General features: G+C 38.3%; 1 protein-coding gene across 1 annotated transcript in view; it reads left to right on the forward strand.

Annotated features, from left to right (window-relative positions):
* Positions 1-990: 990 nt before the first annotated feature.
* Positions 991-22,296, forward strand: part of RYR2 (ryanodine receptor 2) — a gene marked incomplete at both ends in the record, with an annotated part of 394,128 nt that continues 372,822 nt past the window's right edge. Inside the window, one exon of the mRNA XM_080342351.1 lies at positions 991-1,038. Within this exon, the coding sequence (XP_080198477.1) occupies positions 991-1,038 (48 nt within the window). The remainder of the gene's footprint in view (positions 1,039-22,296) is intronic.

Below are 22,296 nucleotides of genomic sequence, written 5' to 3' on the forward strand. Positions count from 1 at the left end.
CACCCTCACTGTGAAGAAGTTTCTTCTCATATTTAAGTGGAACCTCCTGTGCTCCAGTTTGTATCCATTATTTCCAAGTGCTGTTGCTGTCAGCAGTCCTGTAGCTCCTCTGGGTCGCCAAATTTCCTTCATTTGGAGGCCCAGCTTCCTCACCACTAGAACTAATGTGTCTTTCATCAGGTACAGCCAGCACCAACACCCATGAAGGATGAGCTATTCCATGGTAACCCTCTGCGTTACGCCATGGTAAGCACATGGTAGCTGTCCTTCAAGTAAATTTGGTTTTAAAGCCCTTCGTTCACTCTGGACTAAGCTCACTCGCACGATAGTTACAGACCAGCACTCGGTAAAACCATGTGGTACCTTCCACCTCCCGAGAGCACTGTCAGCCGACAAAATGCTCACGCAAAGCCGTTTAAATCCTCCCGGCCCCGAGGGAGGGCGCAGTGCAGCGCACGGCGCCTGACTCCGGAGGGACAGCCTTGCCCAGGCAGACGCGGCCTCCCCGGTACCTCCCGCAGGTGTGACATGGCCGCCCCACCTCGGGCCGGTGGGTCGGGCAGCAGCCGCCCGAGTGGGGCCCCCGAGGCGGCGCCGTCAGCCGCCTCTCCGCGGAGCGGCCAGTAAGGGGCGCTGGGCAGTGGCTTTGGTGCGCGGAGGGAGCGGGCTGCGGATCACCTGCAGCAGTGGGGGGGCCGCGGAGCTCCGCCTCCCCCTCCTCCCCCGGTTAATCGCATCCCACTCCCCCGTGGCCGGCACTGGCAGCGCGGCGGCTGGGCAGAGCTGTCACCCTGCTGCAGGCGCACGGGCACCCGCACCCCGCTCGCAGCGAGGGCCGGGCTGGGGCTGCCGGCTCCGCCGCCCTCGCCCTTGCCCCAGCCCGGTGCGGCGCGGCCGTGAGGCTCCCGCCGCCTCCCCGAGGGGAGCGACCGCCGCCGCCCGCCCGGGCACCGCGAGCAGCGCCCGGGAGAAGAAGAGAGAGGGGCAGCCATGGCCGAGGGGGGCGAGGGCGAGGACGAGATCCAGTTCCTGCGAACTGTAAGCGCCGGGATTGCCTCCTGTACCTCCACGCTGACGCGGGGCAGGGCGCTGGGGCCGTGCGGGCGAAGGGCTGCGGGGGGCGACGGCCGAACCCTGCCCGGAGGAGAGCTGTGGGGCGACGGGCACCGACACTCCGTGTGCGGGGGGCGGCTCTTGCCGGGCGGGGACAGCGGGAGGCAGGTGCACGCTGCCCCGCTGCCCCGCCGCCCCGGGGGAGTCCTGTCAGGGGCTCTGGAGCCCCAGCCCTTTTCCTCTCCAGCCGGCAGCGTGTGCCCCCGGTGTCCGCGGGCGGACGGGCGATCACCAGCCGCTCGCTCTATTGGTGATGCCGGGATGAGCGGGAGGGGTGGGGGGAGGCGGTGGTGCCTGCCCGGGCAAGCATGGGGACCCCGGGCGGGCAGCGGGCGGAGGGCGCTCCCGCCGGCTCCCCGCAAGCTCCGCTCCGCGCTGCCCGCCCGCCGATGTGCTCGCGTACTGCAGATACTAACCGAGCAGCCTTCCCCGGCTTGAGAGCTGCAATCACACTCCTTCTGCAAAAATAGAACAGAAAAAAAAATCACCTCTCCCACCCCGCCCCCCTCCCCACCAAGGTTCCCACTAACTTGCGGACATTCTCCTCGCTGGGCACAAACTAAGACGTTTTGTCTTTTTCTGTGTGTGTGTGAGCATCCTTTCTTTACTTCTGTTTTCTTGAGTCCAAAACATGTTAAGGCGTTAGAGCATTTCTTCCCTCAGTTTCATGAATGCATCAGGACTGCTGCGTCTTGCGCTTCTCTGGATTATTTTTCTTCAAGCAATGCTTTTATTTGCCTTCCAGGCCATCTCCCAAGTGCTGTTTGTACGCACAATCCAAGCAAGTTTTGCAGATGGGCATATTTGAATGGTGGTGTACACAAAAAGCTGTCACAGTTTGAGGAAAAATTGCTGAGACATTTAATAAGTAGAGCTAAAGCCACTGAGACTGTAGGGTAGAGCTTCGCTTCATTTCTATTTAGTGTGGTCTGATATAGAAAATGTTCAGGATCAATGTCTTGTAAAAAAATAGATTAGAAAAGAAGCGGAAAGCAAGCCACATAATGTATGTGGAGCGTATTCGTATGCTGTTTGTAGCACTATGAATCCTGGATCTCTGTCATCTTCTGCTTATTTCAATCAGAAACCATAAAATAATAGATACATATGCTATTATTCTATTCTGTTTGTTTGAGAATTCTTAGAAAATCTGGTTTTACGGGGAATAACAGCTGTTACGCAACACTGGCGTGCAGATTATCAACTTTTTTTCCCCTCAGTGTTATGTGACTTCTATTGTAATGTTTTCTAGCATGGAAAGACTAAACTACAAAATACTTTCTTGAAAGATAACTTGTCATCTCAACTTATGAGAGTTTTATTATTATTACTTCTTGTTGGTAAACACGTTTGGAAGGCTTGTGCAATGACAGTCATACTGCAGGTTTGAATGTTAAGCTTAGCTCATGGAAGGGCTGTTATCTGAATGCTTAATAAGGAAAGAGAAGCAGTGGGCATGCTAATACTGCTCTGCACATATACAGTAATGTTAAACTACAGCACCTGACAGCAGCAGCACGTTATGTAAAACAGCACTCCTGATAATGTGCATCAGGCTTAATACAGATTTGGCAAACCCAGGCTTAGATAATACTTAGAAATTTTTAGAATGTTTTACTGGTTGTAAAATGACCTTGACTATGGTAAACTGAGGCATAGGGGAGGCTTTTTGTGTAGTGAAATTAAAAAAGCCTGAGAAATACCCTTTGAATGTGAAGTTTTGATCTCTGATCTGTAGTTGTAAGTAAGTAATGATTTTTACTCCTCTTCCACTTTGTCAAAATTATGAACGTTACTTGGAAAAGTCAGTTGCTTTAAGACATATTTTGGATGTAGCCTTCCTTCTATTTATTCTTAGAAAGTTTGGATTAGTATTCTCTAAAGCTATTAGATGTGTGTGACTTTCTGAATTGCACCGACAGAAAGTGCTGGTTATTGTATATAACCTGGGAATTGCTGCAGCTTCTCTTTTAGTTGTTTATTTTTAAAACTGTAATTAGGGATGGACGGGTTCATAAATGCTTTGGTAGATAAAATAGAACTTTTCAAAGAACACCTTTTGCGAGTGAAAAAGCTTTCTGTGCTTTGAATACCTTAATGATGATGTCTGTAGGCCTACTACATGTGAACAGTGCTCTTTGTATTTCCTTTTGAGAAGACCTGATAAACTTTCTAAAATTGTGGGTTCTTTTTCTGATATTTCAGAATTACTGTGGCATCTTTATAGTTTACCCTGGAATATAAATACATATTTTTTTTTTTTAATGTTTAAAGAGAAATATGAGCTTTTGTTCTCTAAAAAATTCATTTATTTGCACTATGCTACTAAACTATTTGCCATTTACATGTTGATTGGTAATTTATTTTTCCTTTCCTCTTCACATTTTCTTATTTGCCTATGATTCATCATCTTCATTTGCTGCTTTTATTTTATTCTTGTTTTTTGACAAGGTGGCATCATGCATTTCCTCCTACAAATTTCCTACTAGGATGGATTTCTGTTTCTTTTGGGAACCATCTGATTTTGATATCTCACTTCTAAGAAGTGAGTGTAACCTGTTAATGCCCTGGCTTTCTGAAAGCATCAATCCTTTTGTTGTTTGAGATGATAACTTCGGACAGACTGGAATTAATCTTTGTGCTGCGCAGTTCTCCTCAAGAAAACCTTCTATAGTCCTGTGAATTAGATGCTTCTCCACAGATTGGGGTCTCCCTCATTACTTTGCTGAATGCTCCAGGTAGAGATGACCTTGTGTTATGTGTAGCCTTTCTTAGGCTTGGACATACATTCTATTGGCTTTTCCCACTGAATGCATGCATGCTGTTCAGGAGTGAAGAGGAGCAAGTTACCCTGCTCTTGGTTTTGTTAGTTGTGTGTCTGAGGAAGACTTTTTTCCCTGTAGACATATATATATATATATATATGTTTTTATTTTCTTTTTAAATAATATTAGAAAGGAGAAAGATGTGTACAAAACAAGCTTGCATTGTTTAGTCTTTACATTCAATAATCTAAAACATTTATAGTTAATACGAAAATATCTTTTTTTTTTTTTTTAAATGTGTAATTTGACCAGAGTGAAAATAATTTAGAGTTCCAAGAGAGAACAGAAAATTTTTATGCCTAAATGCATAGGCTCTTTCCATAATGCACACATTCAAGGACTGTTTTCTGTGTAGTGCAGAACCCCCATAAGGGAAAGTCTTCATCTTGAGTAGGGTGGTAAACCAATGATGGGATTAAAACAATTGCAGTATTTCAACAAAATACTGCCTGTGAGTATCCCTTATATTGGTTAAAGGTGTCCTGAATTTCGGGAGCAATATGTTCCTAAGAGTGATGCGAAATGTGTAATTTAGCTATTTGATCTTGGGATGTTCCTGATGCCAATACATACGGTTTTCTGGAGTTGTGGAGTCTCTTCAATTAAAGGCAGGTCTTCTTTCAGATGTTTATGGTAGGAGACACCACCAGGACACACTAAGTAAGGCCGACAGGGTCACAGTTGTTTTCCCTGTCCTGTGAGACAGTGAAGACTTCCATGCCTGTCAGAAATCAGAAGCATACAGTGTGAGCAGCACAGGTTCATTGGAGTAGTTGACACCTTTTTGTTTCTTCCTTTTAGTTTTCTTTTTTCTTTTTTTTTTTTTTTAAGATTGGAATGCCGATGTTCCCCTGTTTGCTCTCTTCTAATGTTTTTGTTTTGTTTTTGTTTCATTTGTATAATTAGAAACTTGCAGTGAAATAGGATCTTTTGCTTGTGTGAACATATTTTGTGCTGCCTTATTTTCTCCGTGAACTTAATTTTTCCAAGTGTGACTGTCAGAGGAAATTGTAATGGTACTTTCCAACACTGGAAAAGTACTTTAAAATGAAGTTTAAACATTATTTAGGGTTCATGTTTGACATGCAAAAGATTTTATTCACTCAGTGTTAGGATTTAATGCTTCAGATAATTTAAAAAAATTGAGTTTATGGCAGAGAATTTTTCTCCATTCTGAAATAAAGAATGTAATGTGGTCACATTTCAAGGACAGGAATTCTGTGATTCCAGAGTCACTTCTGTTCCAGCTGTCCCTCATTATGACAACATTAAAACAATGAATGCCACTTTAAATCTCACTAAAAATCATATGCCTAGATACCATCCTGAATGAAGATTCTGTGAAATTGGAGGACACAAAAGGAACATGGAAAAACAAGATCTGAAGATTATTGTAAAATAAGTAACTAAACATAAGAATTGTTATGTGAAGCTCTCAGCAAAATAGAATAGAAATTTTGTTTGTTTGTTTTTAAATCCCTTGATACTTTTCGTTCTTATCTTTAAAATATATTAGATTCTGTTAGCTGCAATCATCAAACATATAAACACGGCTGCCAGAATGCACTGAAAAAAATGCTCAAAAGCAATCCTGGATATTAGAGGAGATTTTAGAAGGAAAGAACACTGAAAGACACTGTGACTAGCCTTTGTTTATTTTAAAAAGTATTTCTTGTACCTGTCAGTATGTGACTTCTGAAGATTCACCAGGGACTGGCACAAGAGACCACAGTTTAACAGCTCGAGTGAGGGATGGCGTGGCTGAGATTGCAGCATTTGTACCTTCCTCTCTAAGGCACTGCACTGCAGTACAGATACTGAATATGATCTCAAATTCTATTTTGGAATTGAGCTGGACAGGCTGTTTGCAGTGAGCAGGTTTTAGTTAGGACACACAGTCCATTTCTTATTTGGGAATTATATGTGAACATTTTATATGTATATATATATATTTTTTTTTTGTTCTGAGATTGTTTGACAAACATTTTATGTCACCATTAAAATTATATTTCTAGATAAAATAATTTGTCTCATCTCTGTCCTATCTTGTCTGGTGTCCTGAATCTGGAAGTTGTGTTTATTGGATGTGTGAGAAAGAGGCTGAGGAAGCTCTGCAGCAAATAGTTGGTTCACCAGGGCAGTTTCTTGCTGTCCCTGTGAGTTGGTTGACTAATGTTCTGAGAGACACAGAGCTGCTTTTCCTTTCAGTGTCTGAAGATGTTTTGGTGCTCTTCAGCGTTTTGAAGGCCTGAGGAAAATGTACTGCAGGAACTGAAGCTGTGGACAGACTGTAAGGAGAGAATTCCAGTTAATTCAAACCCAAGATTTAGTATGGTCTCAAGAGCTATGTCTGCCTTTGCTTCCTCTACTTGAAGGCTGTATTATTACAGGCATATTGTGAAGGTGGTTTTCCTCTTGTATAGCTGTGTGGAAAGTGCATCGATTTTTCTTGCACAGGGACAAGCATGTGTTGAAGTATTTCCCTGAATCCAGGTAAAAGATTGGAAACTGACGGTGTGGGGAAATGCTGACAGTGGGCTGTATCCACGAAGTACATGAATTAAACTGAAAATACAGAGATTTTTCCCAATTTTTATACTGAGTGCTTCATGTTAAAACTCTGAGTTGGTTTTGATTCTGTTTTCTGAACTACACTTAGGCCTTTGCTTGAATTTCCTGAATTAACTGAAAAAGTAGGCTTGGCTTTGTATGAATGACAAAAGAAAAGTCAGAAACTGCATTTGTATTCCTATGCTTCCTAATAAAACTTAAGTGACATAAATTTGTTTCATTTGGTGTCATCGTACTAGTACATAAATAACCTTTGAACTTTGAACCACATTTTATCAGGGCAAATCAAAGAATTTTAAGTTACTGAGATTGTTGTGATTTTTAGTAGTGATTGATGGAATATGTTAGCAATGTGTTTTCTATATTGTGGCTATTAATCTTTTTTCCTTAATTTGTGCACAAAAGAAGTAATAACTCTTTACTCATTAGAAAATACTTACTTGCAAATGCTATGCATAGAATAGCTGTCATAGAATGGAGCTCTGTTTAATTATCATAAATATGCACCACACATTTACTGGTATATATGAAATGTTGATAAGATTAGCTAAAGTGAATACTTTAATGAAATCAACAAAATTTTTTTAGCAGCGCTTTTTACGTTTTTTGTGGGGGATAAATGTCAGTTTTAAAGGGTCTCATGATCAGGGCTGCGTTTCAGGTGCTGTTTCAGGTCTCAAGAGTGAAAATCTGATCCCTATGAAGGCAGAACTATTGATTTCAGTGTAATCAGGATTTCATATCCAGGCTTTGTTTGCAGGCAGAATGGCAAGAAATGTACCTATAACAGTAATTCCTCTGTAAATGCAGGTTTGTTTCCTAAAACTCTGTGGGAAGATTCAGCCTTCTGGTTGGAATTGCTCCTAGCTATGACACTGTTAGGAGATTTTCTGTATGGCTTATGTAATGAATCCCTTAGTGCATCACTTCTGGGAAATTAAGCTCTGTGAATTTCTGGAGATGGCCGCCCCTTTCATGGTACTAATGTACCAATAAAATTGCATCGCTTTTCTGTTTATGTTTTGTATTGGTTAAGGGCTTGCTCCTTTATCCATCATCAACAAAAATTTTGCTATTGATTGCAAGTGAACAGTACCTCAGAAGAATAAATTATCAAGATAAATAATTTCTAAGGTTGAATGGACAATGTTTTCCTGTTAATACCATTCTAGACTTCATCTCTGAACAAAAGTTGTTTCCTCTTCTGTGAGGAAAGTTCTGTGTCTCTTAAGTGAGAACTTACTGACATATAAAACTACCAGAAGCTGAGTTCTGCTTTGATTGAACTACTTGGTTTGAATTTTCTGCTAGAGTACTGAGCACAGGGGAATAGACACCATAGCTAATGAGGTATATAATCTGAGCATCCTAATTTTTTCTGTTTTGTCCAAACCCATGCATACGCATTATACAGATAGCTATTTCAATTGGTCTAACTTTTCCTTTTTGGTAGGTGCTAGCATACATAACTCGAGTTCTTGAAGTAAAATTAATATTATTCTGAAGTAGAAGGAAGAGGGTATGATTTTCCTGAAGGGCAAGAAGTGAAAAAACCCAACACAATAGACTAGTAAAATGACTGGAAAAGTAAAAGCCAGAGCATACTTAGTCCTAGTATTTTGTCTGTGCTTTTTCTTACTCGGCTTAAAAAACTTTAATAGGCACTTTTATAAAATGTGGTGAATAAAATGATAAAAACTTAGGATAAATGTATTTTCTTTTAATGAAAGCTGTAATATGAATTCTGTTACTTTGTCCTTCAGGCAGCTTGAAAACATCCTTTTTACATCTTAACTGTGGTCAGGTGCAAGTCAGAACAGAGAACTTTAAATTACAGATGCAGTTATAACCTGCATTTTCTCCCAATAGCCAAGTAAAACTAACCTGGCATGATTTTCTGTCTCTAGTCTGTATTCTGCCAAAAACCTCTGCTCTGTTTTGCAAGTGTGTGGTGCTTCAGCCATGGGTGGCTGTGTTGTCTGCACCCATGTGGGAAGGGACGGCCTCTTGAAGAGGCTGCCTGTTGCTTCGGGCTTGACAGAACTAGTTCAGATATCAGTTTAAGCCTTCTAAAGGCAACAATAGCAACACAGTTTACTGCAACATTCTATGCTCACCAGGGGTGTTTCTGTGTTCTCCATGTAGGAAGTAGAGCAACTGCAGGGCAGCTGCTGCTGGCGGCAACGTCATCACAGGAAAGGTCACCCCAGTTTCCTCACAGGAACTCCGATGTATTTTTACTGCAATGTAGTTTATGCTGTGCTCCCTTGTTAGTTAGTACAAGATTCAGTAACTGAGGAAAAAACTCTTGCTTTTCTTTGTAATTTTTTACATAATAATGGTGGTGTAACTTGTCAGGTGAAGGGTTTAAATGCTTAAAATATGTTGCTACTTCTAGAGCCCAATGATATGTTACTTAGCTATAGATTTGAACAGATGTATGTTTGAGGAATGCACTGTAATTTAGTAGAAACTTTGCTTAGCTGCTCAGAATTGCTTAATGAAAACAAACTAGTATCTATGTGCCTACTGTTTGGGAAGTGAAAGATATGACAGGTAAGGTGTCATAACATGAATTGTATGGACTTCTTTGACAGTTGTAATTTCTGTTTAAATGTAGTGCTATAATGGTCTGTTTTACAGTAATATTAATGTTTATAGGAACACTCACACTAGGAGCCACATTAAATTTTAAATAAAAAGATGGATTCACTCTATCTATGTTGTGGCATACTTCAATGTTTATCATAGTCAGGAATGCCTTCCTTATAATTACCATGTGCTTGAAGGAAGTTAGAAGTACAACAGATTACCTAGTAATGCTGTAGACTTCCCAGGGGAACTATGGCAAAAGTTGACCAGGTACCATTCTGCAAGATGCATGGATCGGTTAATTATTAAAATGCAACATGTATTAGTGCAGGACAGGCTTTTTGTTCGGTTTGATTTTATTCATATTCTGAACACTGTAGGACCACAGAGAAGGAGTAAAAAGATCATTACATTTTGTGAGGCAGCTTCCCAAAGCATTTCAGAATAATTAGTGCTGTACAACAACATATTTCTCTTACCTCATTGTTTTTTACTCCACTGTGGGAAATAATATCTGACAGATCTACGCTGGCAGAACAAAGTGCTGAACACTGGCATGTCCTGTCTCTCTACCTTTGCAAAAACTTCTCTGGAATTCTGCTATGAAAACTGGGTGCACTGAATTTGAATTTGCCTGCTTAAATCCTTCTTTCAAAGGAAAGATGGAAAGAAGCAATGCAAAATATTCATTAGCTCTCTGTGAGTTTTCCTGGGGATTGCCAAAAAGAGGAATTGTATTAGTAGAATCAAGCCAGAAATGGCTGTCTCTTATGCCTTTATTTCTTCCTTGCAAAGCTGGAAAAAAAGAAGACTGTCTGGGCTTTGTGTGGGATGCATTCTTTTGTTTCATGAAAGGAAAAATGGGAAAGACGAAGGTATCTTCCTTTGCTGAATATTCCAGATAATTTCCCTTGGTATATGAGCATCTTCCATCCCTGTGATGGCTGAGTAGAATTCCTTATATAGGAATTTAGGTGGAGGAATGAAAGGAATTTGAAGAGTGTTCAAGGTAAGCTCAGCTAATTGGATGGATCTGCTTAAAACTCAGTAAACTACTGGGTAGATGGATTCATTCACTGGTAACGGATCCTCATTGTATGTCAGGAATGTAGTCATGCTGATAAACATTTGAAAATTACCTGTGGTGTGTTTATTTTCTAGTTGCAACCTGGAATAAGTTAATTAGAACTAGTAGAGGCATCCTAAGTACAAGCTATATTATTAAACCTCTCTGTATGGACACATGACCTTCATCCTGGAGGAGTCATTGATAAAGGATTTGGTTCTGATTGTGACAGCAGCACCTAAATACCTATACAGATGAATAAGCATCCTTGAGCCCTACAGCAGTCATGAGAATGCACTGAGGGTTAGACTGAAAATAAGCATCAGTCATGTGGCTTCATATTTTTGACTATTTTCTCCATGTTTATGAAGTAGATCTTGCAATGCTAATGCATAGACAGTGCATTTACACAGTCTCGTTGTGAGTACAAGGGAGGTGGAATGCATATCCCCTTCTCCATGCAACAGAAAAATAAAAATAATTCACAATATGTGGTGCAGAGAAATAGTGAAAGTGAAATGGCAATGGAGAGAACCTTTCTTCTTGTGTTACAGGTAATTTAATAGCTCTTTGTTGCCAAAGAGTTGGATTAATCTTCTTCTAAAAGCTTGTATTAAATGTGGATTTTATTTATTTTCTGCCCCAGTTGATGCTGATGGAAAGCAAAAGACTTGTCTCATGATTTGCCATGTACTAGCCAGCCCAACAGACAGCTGAAGGAACTGCACTATTGCCGTCATGGAGATACGAAACTATTCATTCATGAGAATTATCATAGCACGTGTGGTTGAAGAGATCTAACTCTTCTAATGAAGGAACTGATAGACATCCATGTCTGTGCAAATAACACTACATGAATTTTCAGGGCCAAAAATGTTAGGTAACATTGCTGAAGTGTGATGTTGAGTCAAAGAATCCATGAAGCAGAACCATCACAGATCTAAACACAATGCTGGAATAGCAAGGATAACATAGTTCTATTTATTGGTGCATATGTAAGAAGTCTGCCTAATTTCTTGTAGTCTTAGAATTATGTCTCAAGTCCTTTAGAAAAGCTAATGAACAAAAAAACAATAGTCTAGTATTTAGCAATTGCAGGAGGGTGATAGCTCCATAGGTAAATCTGGAAACCTTTTCAAATGCTTTTGGTGTACCATCACTGTTGGCTGAATTTCTGTAGGGTAAGATTTTGAATTAGTGGTTTATGTACTAAGACATTTTTGAGTACACATTAGCAGGATAGCCTAACTGCTTGGTCAGGTATGTCAGCCATCATTTACTCTTTAATCACTTTTAATGTAGTGAATATGCATTTAAAAAGTTATTACTTTTGACATTGCTATTTTGATGAAAGAGGAATCTTAAAGCTTACAAAATGAATGGATTGCAAAAAAAATCATCAGCAAAGTCCTGATCTCCATTTTCAGCTGACCGCTGTACTTGTAGAAACATCCTGTAAATTTGGGTTTTTTTTTTTAAATGAGAAGGTTCCTGAAATCCTGCAGAAGAAGTGCTGTTGCACTTCGGATATTTTCAGACATTTTCCTCCATTTCCAACACTATGCCTCCCAGTCCATTTCTGAAATCTGTAAGCAGTATCTCATACTAGAAGAGAACTGTATTTGTTCTGTACAATATTTGCTGGTTCATTTGAAGTTGCTTTTCTTTGGACTTTGGACTTTGAACCTTCAAATCCAAAACTTTGTTTAATCTCTGTTATTCTTAATTTTTCTTGTCACAGCCACTGAGATCTGTCTTTTTGGGTTTGATCGTTTTTCCTGATTTCAAATTTGACACAGCTTGTTGCTTGGCTTTTCTCCAAAATGAAATAGATGCTTTTGCATAGGAAGTGTAATGTAACTCTTGAGTTTAGACACAAAAAGAAACACTTTCATTTCCCATGGAGTGGGAGGAGAAAAATCAGTAATTAGGTACTGAGTATTAGGTTTCCATGTTCCTAAAGGTATCTTTAATAATCTTTAAGGTATCCTTAATAGAGGTATCTTTTTCTAGGTGAAATGTGTGACTGAATGAAAAAATGCAGGTATACAGTTTTTATTTAAATACTGACATATTTACACCTATTTATTGACTTCAGCCAACTGAGAATGCAGTGTGGTGTGATTTGTGTATTTGTTTGTTTGTTTTTTTCCTGATTTAGGAATTTTCATACCTTTTTTAATCTACTGAAAATTAAATGAATGTGATTTAAAGGTATACCGAGCTGTAATGTTGATATATTTTATTGATGTTACAGGCATCACTTTATTCTGGTTAAGTCAGAAGTAACATATTGCTCTTTTTTCATTTTGAGATTTCTAGTTGAATTCTAGCTTATAATTTGTGTGTCAGCAGCAACTGCAGCTGAAATTTCTGAATTTCTTCTTTCCTTATGCTATAAATCTGTTAGTGAAGTAGAATTAGACACTTTCTGTTTTACCCACACTATTTATTCTGCTTTCTAGTTTATTTTTTACTTGACAGCTGCAAAGTTAAAAGAGCATCAGCGACAATATTCTTCCCTTGCAAACCAGTTTGTTTCCGGGGTTGCCCCTTAGGTTTAGTATATCACCTCTCTGTGTAAGTCCTGTGCCTGGCTTAAGGACTCATTTACTCTGGCCTCTGCACAGAGGTACCTTCTGCTGACCCCGAGGAAACCTCTAGGTGAGAGTGACTGCATCAATTTTCCGAAGCTGTAATCCTGTAGAGTAATCCAATTAATACAGTGTGTGAGAAATGCAGAACTTGAGGGGGGGGAGATTTGTTTCGATGCATGGCATTTGCAGTTGTGTTTGCATAGGAAGGCCATGCTGCACTTTTTGATTTACTAACAGAATAAACTAACATGGTTCAGAACACACTTTCGATGAAGGAATGTGTTCAATTGGGTAGTGAGCTGTGTGGGAATGTGAATGTTAATAAAATTATTTCTTATGCACCTATGGGACTTCCTGTTGGATGACTGAGGTTTTTTAATGATGATTTATGTCTGTCACAGTTTGACAACTGGAACCACATCTAGAGCTTGGGAAGGGCACTTTGTTGTAATAAGTTCTTATTCAAGAGTTACAGTTTGCTATTAGTAGTTGTACCCTAGTAATCTGTTTTATTGCAAGGGACAGAGAAGTGAGGAGTTCTGTGAGTGAAAAGGGTTTGTAACCTTATCATATACCTTTAAATGGAGTAATCAGCTGAAGAAAATCCTTACGTTCCTTTCAAAATCTCTAGCTGGATCTCATTTTCCGCACCTGAGAAATAAATCGCTTAAATGAAAGAAATACATAAAACAGGCAGGTTGGTATAACAGGTTGTTAAAGGTTATTGTATTAGCAAAAGGCTAGATGAAAATACTTATAATACAAATATTTTTTTTATTTTGGCCAGAAGCCTAAAAACAAATCTCGCATTATAAGAGCTGCTTCAAGTAAAAACCTGGCTCTCTTACCTATTGCTTAAATTATATTGCAATCCAAATGCAAATTAACTCATTTTAGTATAATATCTAGCAGAATAATCTACTCAGCATCCATTAAACATTTTACGAATCAATTTGCTGGCCCATGACTGCAAGGGTCTCTATATGGCTATGCATGTTTTTTGTAAGTCTGTTTCTGTTCTCACTGACGTTAATGTCAAACCTCCTCTAGATTTTAACCAGAGCTGAATCCGACAATAATAGCATGTGGACTGTGGTATCTAGTGGCCTAAATGTGTCAAATGCGTATCCTTTCCCGTGCTCTTTCTCTGCCATTTTAGGCACAATTAATATTTATATTGCTTGTGCACCTGAAAGTGTGTGATGTGGCTTTTACACAATTAGTCTAAACCCGTATACATGCTGCTAACTGTCCTTCAAAATATTTACATATAATTATTAGTAAATCGTTCCAACTTTGTGAGACAGATGTACTGTCTTGTCCAATTTAGCAAAGGTAATAATCTGTTATATATTCCTTGTTTCTGAGAAGACAGCTAGATTTTTCTTTTTCTACAAATCTCCCTGAAGTCTTTGTTAAGAAGCTAAAGGTTGTTCTTGCAGAGTGGCATTTGTAATTTGTGTTACCAGTGTGCTATGGCTGTGTCCAGCATTAATTCTATTATGTCAACCCTGGACCCCAAAGTTTGATCTCATTTGGATTTGAGGTTATGTATACTGTTTTGTTTACTCAGGAAGTCATATGTGCTGTAGGGGAGTACTGCTTTTTTGGTGCTTGATATATCCAAACCACTTATTTTACCTATTTATTTCTTTTACTCTTCTAGTATAATGTTTTTTATTATTATTATTATTATTAACAACCACAACAACAACAATATTTTTTCCTGGTTTGTACTACAGTCTTGGAGATCCGTCTTGTCTTGAAATTTTTCCCTTTAGGTGAATACAATTGCTTTTGTTTAGTTACTGAAGAAAGTTTCAATTACACTTGAAGGTAAGAAACCACCTTCTCACAAAGTTTCTGAAGCATCTTAAGCTCTCCTGTGATTTTTATTTGGTGTCTGCAAGCCTGAGTAAAACCTATTTTAGGAATATCAGTACTTCATGGAACTGAGCGCTCTCTGTTCAGTGTTGCTCTTTCAGGCTCTTGTGTTAACTACAGCAATGGTGAAATAGTGAAAATTATACACAGTTTCAGGTTAATTGTAGGGAGCAGGTAAATAGTAAAATAGATCTGCTAGTTTTCTAAGAATAATTTACCTTACACTTGGAATGCAGCAGAATACATAATGAAAAAATACATAGGCATAGGAGCATTCAGGTCCCTACTTTCTACTTGCATTTTTCTACTCTGCCTAGTCTAGCACTTCAGCTCCTGGCTTACATTAAAACTGAAAGGCTTAAATGGAAAGTTCTTCGATCAGTTTTTAGTTCCACATGATATGCGCAGCAGTGTCTGGTAACAGTTCTTTTCCAGTTTATTTCATGCTGAAATAGTCTGTAAGTTTCTCTTCATACTTACTGAATTTTCCATACATGGAAACAAACCTTGTGTGCACACTTACATATGTAGTATGCAATACAGTATACAGTAGTAGTTTTTTCCAGTTGTCTTGTCCAGAGACTTCTCTATTATCGAAAATGAATTATTTCAAATGATGGCATGGTCTCATGACTATGTTTACTTAAAACGTTGTATAGCTCTTGCTTCCTTTTTTAGACACAGGAATTAACTTGGATTAGAGTGAAGAAAGAAAATCACGGGTATTGATACTTGCTTGAAAATATACATTATTTGCTGTTTTTCTCCTGTTTTTCTTTTTGCTGATTCATAGTTGGTTTTGACCTTGTAGGGATTTATGTATGAATGTGGGGGGATGGGGGGGTTTGTTTTGTTTTCATTTTTTGTTTGCTTGTGTGTGTGTAAACTAACCCATGTCTGGAACTGAAACAAACTTTCAAACTTTAAATTCTTTCAAAACCAAATCTCTTTCTTTATGACCTGGAGGGGTGAGCCCTAAATGGTAGTTTTTTGTCTTGAAGAAGATGATGCTGAGAAAAATGGAAGAATGCGTAAAATATAAAAAACCCTTTTGCCTGCTTTTAAACTGACCTACTTTGTTTTCTTCTCTTGGTCCAACTCTTGCTGAAGTAAAGGTTAATATTTCTTGATTTGGATTTAGTATTCTTTTAAAATAGAATATATTTTCATGTCAAAGATTTTATAAGGGCATTGTAACAATCTTAAACTCATTGTAGTGTTATGATTTAAAAAAAAATATAGTTTATCACATGTTTTTTTCTTTGGCTACAGATAAAGAATTGTTTTTACATATTTTAACATTGTAATATTTATTAAAGGGAAGTTGGAAACTGCTTTTATGTATTACTTAATACAGTCTGTGTTCTGATTCCTGTAACTTTTTTTTTTTTCCAGTTAACCTTTACTTTTTTACCTTTTCTTTGTACTGTGAATGTCTGTTTGTTGTTGTGTTGGTTTTTTTTCCCTTTTCCCCTCAAGGGGAAAGCAAGCTTTAGTCTGGAATTTGTGTTCCTCAGTATGTACAGTATAGTAAAATCATACATAAATATATTTTTTTTTAAAGACTGGACACATATTAGGTATTGCTGAAAGCTGTAGTAATGAGTCAGAGAAAATAATTTGGTTGAACTTGGATATTTCTGATCTGGAAGGCAGCCAAAACTACCTATTTCTTTCATTCCTTATGAGGTGAGGGCAACCACATCACAGAAGAGATTTCCGTCACTCCAGTCAGTCAGAATTGGACTACCCAGATTTGGTGCTGACTCCCAGGAGAAATTAGTTCCCTGTTAGCTTTTGATTGCACCAGCTTCACATTTCTCAGCAGCAAGGGAAAGCTATTCTGGAATGGATTGTGTTCCTCCCATCAAACCCTCTGCTCTATGGAAATCAGTTTTCTCACTGTACCTGACGAAGTGAACCTTTGACTTCAGTGCTACAAGGAGGCTCTGGGTGGCCAGGGACTATTTCTTACATCAGATGTGTAGGAGAATTCAAATGAGAGAGTGCAGTCAGTCAGCAGTGTTAGAATTCACTAGGTTTTGGTTGTGTAACTTCTGTTATTTAAATAGTGTTCTTTTAACACCCTTTGTAGAGATGATCGCTAGCTTTCTTAGCTGTTGCTTGCATGTTATATTTTCAGATGCAGTCATTTGTGCCAAGGATTGGATTTTATATGCTGTGTGTTCAGACAGTATTTAACAAGTAGTAGAAGCAAACGGAATGCAAAACCCAACACATTCTCATTAGCCCAATGCTGAAGAACATTAATAATCCATCATGATCTTTTGAAATTCAGGCATGTGTCAATTGAAAGTATCATTGTAATTACATGCATCACAATGATGCTTGTGAACTGACTCTGGAGGTTGGAAGAAGCTGCTGTTACGAGATTTGGAGATGCTCCAGGAGAGAAATGGAGTATTATTGAAGATTAGCTGATAGGAGTGTCTTTCCTACCTGATTAGTCAACATGACATCTACGAAAATGTGGTACAGCTTGCAATGTGGAACCCTCCTCTCCAGTATTGTTTTAAATTGAAGACTTTTTCTTATGGAGAAGGGTTATTTTTAGATTGTGTGTGGGGTGTTTTTTGTTTTTTAAACAGCATGTTAGGTTACTTAAGGGAACTATCAAACCACTGAGCCTTTTGAAGGGGTTTCATGAACCTTTATTTTTCTTTTTTATTTTTTTTTTATTTTTTTTTTATTTTTTTTTCTGTTCTTCACACATTGGGCATTAGAAATTGTCTTGTGTTGTTGTGGTATGTTTCAGTGCATTAGCTGCACAGCTCAGCTGGCATGGTTTTGTTGGCAAACCAGGCTAAACAGAGGAGATGAATCATGCAATTTTTTAGTCTTGGAGCTTACAAGGTGAAGAATGAAAAGGTAATTTTTTTTTATTCCCTGGAAGAGAATAGTGAGACGTGAGAAATGCAAGGATTTATGCCTGCTCCTAACTATTTCACTTGCACCTGGGTTGATTTTTAAAAAGACAAATATTCTGGTATACATTTTTCTCTCTGTTTTAGCTTTTCCTTTGGATCAGCTGGAGGGAAATCTCATGGGAGGGCTTGCAAGATAGTGGAGTCTGGGCAATTGTGAAAAATTAAGTGCGCTTTGTTTAGCTACAGAGAAGTTGTAAAGATCAACCATGGCACAAGTATTATGGGTTCAGATTACCTGTTGCTTAAGGAATTTGGGATCTTTGAAATACCTAATACCTGTCTAGCCTCTTGGCTTGTCAATAGATTTAGAACCTGTGTTGTTCCAGGCAGGACTGCATGAACTGGACTATATACCATGGCTGCAGGATTTTTCCATGATGAACAGAAGTACTTTCTTAGAAGAAGTTCATAGAGAAAAGTTGTTCACATTCAGATTTAAAATGGTCAGTGGTTAAGAGTGCTCTTGCAGGATCTGAATTCACATTCAATCAGTCAAAGTCTCCCTTGTTCCTACTCTGGACATTGGGCAGTGAATTACAGGACCTTTTGACACATTCTTATTTAGTTTTCCAGAAACAATGCGAGAAGGAAATACAAAAATTTAGTTCTCATTAGGAAGCTACCTTCAAACCTCTTTTGGAATGCAAATGTTAAAGGATACTGTTTTCATTAATATTTCTCTCTCATTTGTTGTTGTTGTTGTTTTTGGTTTTGTTTGTTTGTTTTGGTTTTGTTTATTTGGTTTTTTTTGTCTCTTTTGGACTGGTTGAGCACGTTCTTCATGGAGAATATAAAGCTGTATTATGCTCTTTTACATATAGAGAAATTAATTTTTTAAGAACAGTACCAAAGTGCTATATAGATCAGAGGAGAGCTCAGTGCAAGGGGGAAAATATTACATGAAAGATCCTTTAGATTGTATTGTATGTAAAATTGTTTGTGATTTAAAAACATAATTAACACAATGAGCAAGAAGAACTTCTCCAAATCTCTGTAAATAAGAAGATATAAAACTTGAAGCATTTATCAGCTTTGAGATAAATGTTGAAGAGCTTTTTGCAAGTAAATACTTGCGGTCTTTAGACAGTTGCATGGAAATATTGCATACTTTGCATTTGCAAAGCTAAATTTTCCTCCACTGTGTGAATGGTGTAAGTCCAGCTCATGAACTGTCACAAATTGACTTCTAACCTGCAGACAGGAAGGTTTTACAGCTTGTTCTCTAAACCAAAGCAAATGTCCCACTCAGTTCATTCGCCAGTGTTTTCTGATTAAGGATGGGGTCCCTAGCCTGTCAGACAAGTTTTAACAAATCTGGCTGTATTTGGCACTGTTTCAGTGCTGGACATGATATGATGACATTAACATCTTGATTAGATATTTTGATTTTTCTTATGTGTTGCTGCCTTGGTGACAGCAACTGAGCAGTTGTGATGTGCTAGTGTAGATAACCTGCCTGCGGTTTAACTCAAATTTTATCTAGTTTTGCTCCAGGCATAGTGTCTGTACTCACTTAAAATGGCACAAGTTGTCTATAATTTCTCCACCTTCATCTCTGGTCTGTAAGAGGCATCCGTAATGGGAGGTTTTAAAAAGTCATGTCAGGGATGGTTAGATGGTGGAGACTTGTTTTTTCTGTCTAGCAATAGGTGCTGCAGTGTCTGACACACAGAAACTATTGATGACTGGTGCTGGCAAAAACCACTACTTTTGATTTGAGGTCTGTCTTGCCAAAAGAGCTCTGGCTTTGTTGGACTCTTCACTGCTTTTGTGGGGGTGTGTGTATGAGTATGGATGAAAGTATATGAATGTTTTTTCTGAGCGTTTTCCTGTGTTTAATGTCAATAGGAATCTATTGAAAAAATCTAAACCATTGTCAGAAGTCCCAATCTGTAGTGAAAAATCTGCCCCGTGTGCAGACTGTTTTTTCTTGTCATCCTTCAGTTTGATAAGAGAATATATACACACAGACAATACAGTTTTCCATGTAACATTTGTATTTTAATTCTGAAACACTTGTATTTACCCTTTACTTCCTTAACTTATGGATTTGAAATAAAGTGCCTTAGGTTAGTAAAGAAAGTATAGCTGAAGGAAATGAATTTTGGGATAGAATTTGAAGAGAGCCCATTACTATATCTTTCTTGAAGAACTGAGTAAGATATTCTAGGTAGGTGTGAGGAGAGGGGAAGAATGGGTATCTTTGCTAATGAGACAAAACCTGAGGAGCTACAATGTGTGTGCAGTTATCAGAGAAAAGATCACAGCTGTTAGATATAAGATGAAGCAAGGGACAAAATTAATTATTATTGATTGCATTACATAATGCCCAGAGGGCTTGGCTGAGGGTGCCACTGTGCTTCTGTACTAAAGTGCAGTGAGTGACTGTCCATCTTGCCTACATGGAGCAGGAACTAACACCAAGATGAGGTGAAGGGACAGCAAAATAAAGTGATGTTTCCAGGGACACAGAGGATGTCTTGGGCTCCATTCCAGGCTCCTCTGGACTCTTAATGACTTAGCATATAGAGACTTGGAGAACTGTGCTGTTGAAGATGAGGGCATACAATATGGACATTATATGGGAGGATACTGGAAGTCAGTTAATAGATTCAAGGCCTAATGAACAGAAGACTGGATGAAAAAAGGTGACTTTATTTGCAACTTATTTGATGGTCATTACCAGAAATATGTGAAAAAGTCTCTGTACCAAATATATGATACTGCTAATAATAGCATAGTTGGAAAAGCATTGCAGTTATTTGATTGAAAGTTCTGTATTGTGGTCACCTTTTTGATTTGAAATAGTGCCTGGTCAATACTGGTAATATTTAAATTGAAGCAGTATACATTATGGTTCCTATGTTCATGGCATATTAGAATAAAAAGACTGGGAAGAAATTATTTCTGAGAAACCGTTCTTATAGGATAAAATAGCAGGGGGGACACAATTATTCTGAGTAACTGTCTAGCCAAGTAATAACTATAAAACATACGTCCTGGAGACTTGAAAGTGTTGAGTCTTCCATTACTGAGTGTGGGAACATACACATCCTCACATAAAATAACATTTGAGTAGAATGTTTCATTAACAGTGAGCAGAAACTTTTGTCCATGGAACTGTCCCAAGTTTCAAGTGTTAATGTATAATGTGTAAGTCTGCTCCAGCCGTAATTTGCAAAACTTGGAGGGAAGTTTGGCATCTGTATATGTATGGATGTATGTGCCATACATTACATACATTCTTTTATTCCAAATAGTTCTCAATGTCAATTGAAAGAATAAAACTATAAAGCTAGACTAATAAGGTGTGTGGTGGTGTGGTTGTTTTTTGTTTGTTTGTTTTTGGTCTGCTCTCATTAAAGTAGTGGTTGGCACATGTTAGAATTTCCTGAAGTGCCTAAAAAGAAGTTGAAATTAGAATGGAATAAATATAGAAATTCTCAGATATTGTTTCCAAGGAGATGCAAGTTGCATTTGAGGTAATTTTTAACTGTTTGTTTCTTCTGTGCACCTGTAAAATGTATTTTGTCTCATGTACAGGGTTTTATTTTGTCATTCTGTGTTGCACATGTACTAATATGTGATCAGTGGTGGCTTTTGTTTGTGCTTACAAGATACAAGATACATTCTGGATAAGGAGTCAAAGCACAGTGCAATGTACACAGAACATAACCATCCTTACTCATGAAGACATGCAATGAGAAAGAAGAGTCCTTAATGCTAGCATAACTTAAACTCTTTAATTTCCACTCTCAAATCCTAAATTGTAGTTAGCTATTGGATTCCCTTCCTGAACTTCAGTATAGTATTGTTATTGTAGTAGAATTTGGATGAAATCTTTCAAGTGAGCATAATTCATACTTACAATCTGTTTATTCTGTTAAAAATGTCTATTCTGTGGAAACAGTGAGAGTTCAGGGTTTGTTTTTGTTTATGGTTTTCTGTTTTTTTTTTTGGTGTTACATATTGTGATTTGTTTGTACGTGTGAAAATAATGAAAGAGCAATGAATTAATAAGACCTTACAGGTTTTTTGTTTTGTGTTCTGGTGAAGCAGTGAATTTGTAGTCAGAAACTTGAGTAAGAAAAACATTTGATCATTTAATACAATGGAATTTTTTCTTCGTGGAAGCTAGCTTTGCATAGGTAAAGATTTTCCATTTTTGTTTCAGCAGAGTGAAAGAATGCTTTTCTAGCTGTGTTGTCTGCCTTTTTCCTAGACAATTTAGTACACAAATGTCTTGTCAGGTATTACTAGGTTGGAAGAAGAATGAAAGGTTATTTTATGGTTGTGGTTAAGTCCCAGCAAGAAACAAAACTGGTGTTTTCCCTGGGTTTAATGACTCACCTGAAATTTGAATGCAGAGCTTTACTGGTGAATCCAAAAGGCAAACAGAAGCAAAGAGACACAACCTGTAATACACTGTTTCTAAAATGAGCAGAAATACCATGCGAGGATGGAATCTGAAGATTTGAGCAAAACAGGGTGTCACTCAGCATGAAATACCAACTGTTTTCAACTTATTTAATATGCAAGAGCATACTTACAGATGACTCACAGTTAAAATGTCTTACATAAAATTGCCCAAGTATTTAGTTCACTTCAGGTGATGGAAAGACATTGTAAAAATAGTAATAACTATATTCAGTTGCTCTTGCTGGTTTATAGATTTATTTTTTTTTGTCAGGCCCTCTGTT

Source organism: Nesoenas mayeri (genome assembly GCF_963082525.1).
Source record: "Nesoenas mayeri genome assembly, chromosome: 3".
Taxonomy (NCBI): Eukaryota; Metazoa; Chordata; class Aves; order Columbiformes; family Columbidae; genus Nesoenas; species Nesoenas mayeri.